At 38.7% G+C, this 6,067-nt stretch overlaps 1 protein-coding gene across 1 annotated transcript; it reads left to right on the forward strand.

Moving 5' to 3' along the window:
* The first annotated feature begins 518 nt into the window (after positions 1-518).
* LOC120075497 lies at positions 519-5,818 on the forward strand. The gene is made up of 3 exons (XM_039028944.1): positions 519-814; positions 971-1,431; positions 5,472-5,818. Exons 1-3 carry the CDS (start codon positions 519-521, stop codon positions 5,816-5,818), a joined length of 1,104 nt encoding a protein of 367 aa, XP_038884872.1.
* Positions 5,819-6,067: the final 249 nt, after the last annotated feature.

Raw genomic sequence — 6,067 nt, forward strand, 5'->3', positions numbered from 1 at the left:
TTAACTTCTCTTGTGACACAGTTGGCCCAAGGAGAAGTCGCTCAAGTCAAGGCTTGTGGAGCCTATGGAATATTAGGACACGCCTCTGAAGCATGTCCTCAAGCACAAGTCAACGCAGTTGAGGGTTGCTAAAGGAAGTATGACTTTCATGGCCCAGTATACAATCCAGACTAGCGTGATCATCCTAACCTCAAATGGGGAGGTCGAGGCCAAGGACAGGGGCATGACAATTCTATCATTCCAACCAACCGTCATCGCCTTCCTCAGGTATGTCTTTAGAAGACATTGTCAAATCTTTGGCTGATAACTCCCTTAAATTTTAGCAAGAAATACAACAACTGCAGAAGGACTCTCTCCAGTTATCCCAGAATACCAAGGCTTATCAGTAAGAAACCAGGGCAAGCATGGCCAATCTAGGGACTTAGGTCACACAGTTAGCTGTTGCAGTGAGTCGAATAGAGAATAAGGGTTTGGGAAAGCAGCCTGCCTAACCAAACGACGCCAATGTAAGTGTCATCATGCTAAGAAGTGGTAAAGAGCTTCCATCGCCTACGACCCCCTCTGACAACCCATCTCTACCTGGTAAGTCCAACGAAGAAGCTGAGAATAATGAGGGTAAATATGAGGCACAACCGTCTACCCTCAAGGTAAGTACTCGTTCTTCACCTTTTATTGAACCTTATATTCCTAAAGCTTTGTTTCCTAGTAGGCTAGTAAGACCAAAACAAGAACATAGGGACGAAGAGTTGATTGAGATGTACAAAAAGGTTCAGATAAACATCCGTCTCTTGAATGCAATCCAGAAAATCCCCAGGTAAGCCAAAGTCCTCAAGGAGCTGTGCACCAAAAAGAGGACAGGTAAAGATAAAGAAAGGGTAATGGTAAGTAAGAATGTATCAGCTCTCCTAAAACATAATATTCTCGAAAAATGTCAAGATCCAGGTATGTTCACTTTACCCTACATTATTAGAAATAGAGTAATCATCCATGCCATGTTAGATCTAGGAGCCTCTATAAATGCTATGCCCTATCATGTTTATGAGGATTTAAAATTAAATGATTTACAAGAAACTGTTGTGTGCATTCAACTAGCTGATCGATCTTATATGCATCCCTTAGGAATAGTCGAAGATGTTCTCTTACAAGTAAAGGACTTGATTTTCCCAGTTGATTTCGATATATTAAAGATGGATGAAATTTCTTCTCCATCATCTTCTACAGTTATGCTAGGTAGGTCCTTCATGAAAACTGCCAAGACAAAAATAGATGTAAACAAAGGTTGTCTATCTATAGAGTTTGATGGGGAAGTTGTTTCTTTTAACATGTATGATTCCATGAAATTTCCTGAGGAATATATGTCCTTGTGTTTGATTGAGGCACATGATTTTATAGATGACATTGCGTTGCGTGTGAAGGAATTCTTAAACAAGAGTATCCATGAGCTGTTCGAATCTTTCCTATTTCATTGTGACCGAATTACCACACACACATTCTAACAAACAGGTATGCATTTTAACACTATTTATAGGCATGCTTTAACAATTAAAAAAAAACATATTGAGTAAACGTACCAGTTGAAGACTATTTTCACTTCGAACTCAATCGGCGAAAGTGACTCTTCTACGGTCCTTATCGCCCAACAAACAGTCGCCTAAGAGCATGATCATCTACACGAACAAGCAGCAACCAGAGACGACACCACCACTTGAAGCCCTTGGTATTCTCGGAGTGAGAATCCAAAGAGCGGACTTTGATGGAAATGGTTGAGGAGAAGGAAAGGGCGATCGTGTAGAACGACAAGTAAGTGGGAGATAGTAGGTGACTATCATATAGTCGAGTACTTATCGTTTAGAGAAAGGTACACGATCATGTAGGTTTTACTAAGAAATCATTTAGAAAACTCGGCACGCTAAGCGATCATTTAGAGAAACTAAGCGATCGTTTAGAGATCGTTTAGTACGCTGGTGTGTGATCATTTAGGCGATTGGCGCTATCGTATAGGCTCTCAACTAAGCGATCGTGACGTTTTCACACCTTGAGCGAATTTTACGATCTCTATGCAAAATGAAAACAATTTTCATTTTATTCTTCAGTTACAATAACCGAAATTGAACTTCCCACTAATGCACAATTCAGGAGAAATTTTCGGCTAATTATCACATAATTGCCTAATTAAATAATAAATTAATATAATTATATTATATTCTTAACCTATAGTTTGATATCATATATCTACTATAGTAATTTCTCCTCTACTTGATATAAATCATATTTATATTTCATTTCTTCCAAAATAATGTATCTCATACATTTAGTCAATTATATCATATATAATTAACCAATTCAATTATATCATATATAATCGAACTCCCTTTTGTCAATTTGAACATTTCAAACTGACCCAAAAACTGATTCTCGACTTTATCCAAGCTACCTAGGGGACCTTATGAACCTGTGGCTCGAAGCTCCAACGGTATGTGAATAGCTGACTAAACTCTTTAGCCATGAGATCCACCATCTCTTAACCGCCAGGCATTCTATTAAAGACCAGCAACTAAACTCTTCTTACCACAGATATATTTCTGTGTTTATCGGATATAACCTGTAACGACACAACCCCCTAGGACTTAGGTAAGGTCGTTACTAAAATAAATACATGCAAAGAATTTAAAACGACGCTTAGTTATTTGAAATAAATGCTAATTAAAACAAGAGAAGTTCAAAAGACATTTATTAAATGCAACAATAATAGGGTACCCATAAATCATAAAGGTTAATAAATACATATGAAAAACGATTCTTAATAGTAAGTTTCAAACATCAAAACTAAACATTAAGAGAAACCTGAAAAGAACTCTAAATCTCATGATGCGGAAGCGTAAAAACTAGTCCCAGTGACACGATCACGAATTTCGTTGCGCCATCGTCGGTGCATCTCTACCCTTACCTGAAACATCAACATAAGAAAGAATGAGTATGAAATACTCAGTAAGTAGCCCCACCACCGGGGTCAAGCTAGGCATCTATGTCCTCTAGATACTCGCATATGACACATAAATACATGTAACAGATGAGAGACTGTGTCCTATCCTATTGTAGTTAAGTATGCTCACAAAACTGATGAATCCCCAAGGAAACATAAAACTAATGAATCCCGGAGGAAACAAAAAACTGGTGAATCCCAAAGGAAACACAAAACTGGCGAATCTCGAAGGAAACACAAACTGGTGAATCCCGAAGGAAACACAAACTAGTGAGCATCTAACTAATCAGTGAGGATATTCACATAGTCTTAACGTGCTATGATTCAACATTGTACAGTTCTAAAACATACATAAAAATCCTTGATACCATGGCTTCATCACATACACATAATTCTTAATAACATATTATACATCATCCATGTATAACTTATATCATAAATCCACAACATGCAAGTATGCCTCAACACTAGCAGATTAGACATCGACATATGAAAACATATACTATCACATACTAATGATCAAGCACTTAAGTGTGTATGTAAACAAATCAGAATTTGTGCCAGAACATACTTTGATTCAGGTTATACTGTCAATCAACATGCCAACATTTACCATAACACACACTTACCATGCTAGCATACAGCTAAAGCCTAGCCCTTGGGCTGTTCCAGTGGTAAGATTACTTACCTCGAAGTCAAAAATTATGTCTAAACGACAAGCAAATTAATCTTCCTCCTAGCTTAGATGGATCTTGAATTAGGCCTAAACATAACCCAAATTTACAATTAATATAAAGAGCTTAGTTCCAGCAACCAAATTAACCAAATAATTCCCAATAATCTTACCCAAAAGCTTGTCGAAACCACAACCAACATCCTCTTAACAGCTTTAACATCAAAGCTTCTCCAAAACTTGATTTTTAAAACCCAAAAAAATATGTGTCAATAGGTTGAAGCAAAACACCATTAGCCAATAAATCCAAGTAAAAAATAGCACAATCTTACTCCAAATCCACAAGTTCCGACGACCCTTACTGTTGACAGTACAAACGATAAGGAATGACTGATCCGAAGCACCCTTGCATGACTGTCGAACTCGAGATTCTGGGCATCGACTTGCAACCCACGGAGAGCAATGCGGGTTGGCGAGCGATACCGTCGGGATTCAACGATCAAAGGCGTGGCTGAGCGTGAATCAAGTGGCGGCGACTGCTTCGTGATCTAGATGAGTGAAGGGGCGGTGCAGCGGCGTTCATATCTGGGCAGTGAAGGGAGGCAGCGGTCAGCGAAGGTTATAGGGGAGGGTTGCGCGGCGAGATTTACCGCGATCGACGACTGAACGACCAACAAAGCTTGGGCGAGCGACTCACAATGGAACGCAGCGGACGCCTTCGGATCTGGGCTCTTGGCGGAACATAGCGGATGAGGCGTCTGCTCTGACCAGCCGGCACGCTGAGGGGCTTCGAATCACCGACTGCTCGTCGACGTTGGGTTTGACAAAAAACTAAGCTGTCGTCGACGGCTAGATTTTCTCAAGGGGGAGGGGGGTGCGTACGGTGAGGTTGAAGAAGAAGATTTTAAGTTTTTTTAAAAAAAAATAAAAATAATAATCAAAATAATAAGTCAAATAAAAACTAAAAAGGAAATAAAATAAACTTTATTTTATTCCTTTCTTTATTCCACTTTATACTATTAAATTCGTTTACTTCTAAAATGAAATTAATTCCTGTCATTAATTTCCAAATTGAATAAATTCAACGTCAAAAATTAAATTTCGCAACTAAATTCCAAAATGCCCTCAATAATAAAAGAAAATACTGAAATTACAAATATATATATATATATATATAATATATATATATATATATATATATATATATATATATATTTGGGGTGTTACATAACCAATCATGAGTACGATAACCCTTCACAGATGCTCGTAAGTACAGTTGGGCCAATTTACCATTTTGCCCCTGTAATTACATTTCACTCCTTAAGTACACTTAATTTCTCTAATGAACAATACAACATAGTCCAACTATGTGTGAACACCTCTCGGGCCAAAAGAAGGTGTGTGGCACCACATCGTTCAAGCCCTGGAATCAGCCCTTAAGAGAGCTATCTATCTACTTACCCCCGCTTTGTATAGGACGCCCCCAGTCACATGTCCCCTCCACGAATGATCAGGATCAAACCATATGTGACAAGTCACAACATTTGTGACCATTCCACAAAGCGGGCCGCATCCGAAGCATTACTAGAATAAGGTTTCCCTTCTTTATCCATATACTACAGACCATTTTGGTTATCACTTAAGACATGATCCACTTGTATGTCACCATATACATGCTTAAGTTACATCCAGGTAACCAGGGATTTTAAATTTATTGGTTTGTGGTAAAGAAAATAAAACAAACAACTGAGCAAAATCAAGAAGTGAAGTAAAATATCATATATTATACATCACAAGCGTTCATACAAACTACAGGACACAAGACTTCAAGGCAACAACCCCAACAGGATGATGGTGATAATAATTCTGACATGTTGATTGCTCCAAGCATTGACTTAGATTTCCATGATTTATCTCTTTCTTTTGTTCATGTTAGCAATTTAGAGAAACCTTCTTCTAACTTTGATATTCTGGATTTGCAGGTACAAAGGACTGAGCTGAAGGCTCTCCCTAGCCATCTGAAATATGTGTACCTGGGCGAAGGAAACACCCTTCCAATCATAATCTCTAGGGAGTTGACGTCTGCCCAAGAGGAATCCTTGATTGAGATCCTGAAGACTTATAAGGAGGCCAATGGGTGGACTCTAGATGACCTCAAATGAGTGAGCTTTTCCCTTTGCATACAAAGGATTACTCTAGAGGAAGGAGCCAAGCCCATAGTCCAACCCCTCAGGAGGCTTAACCCCAACTTGAAAGACGTCGTTCTCAAGGAAATAATCAAGCTCAATGAAGCCGAAATTATTTACACAGTTCCTGATAGAAAATGGGTAAGTTCTATTCATGTAGTTCCAAAAAAGATCGACATGACCCAAAGGGGAATGGTACCAATGCGCGTACAAAACGGATGGAGA

The sequence above is a fragment of the Benincasa hispida genome, chromosome 4 (assembly GCF_009727055.1).
Source record: "Benincasa hispida cultivar B227 chromosome 4, ASM972705v1, whole genome shotgun sequence".
NCBI classification, from domain to species: Eukaryota; Viridiplantae; Streptophyta; class Magnoliopsida; order Cucurbitales; family Cucurbitaceae; genus Benincasa; species Benincasa hispida.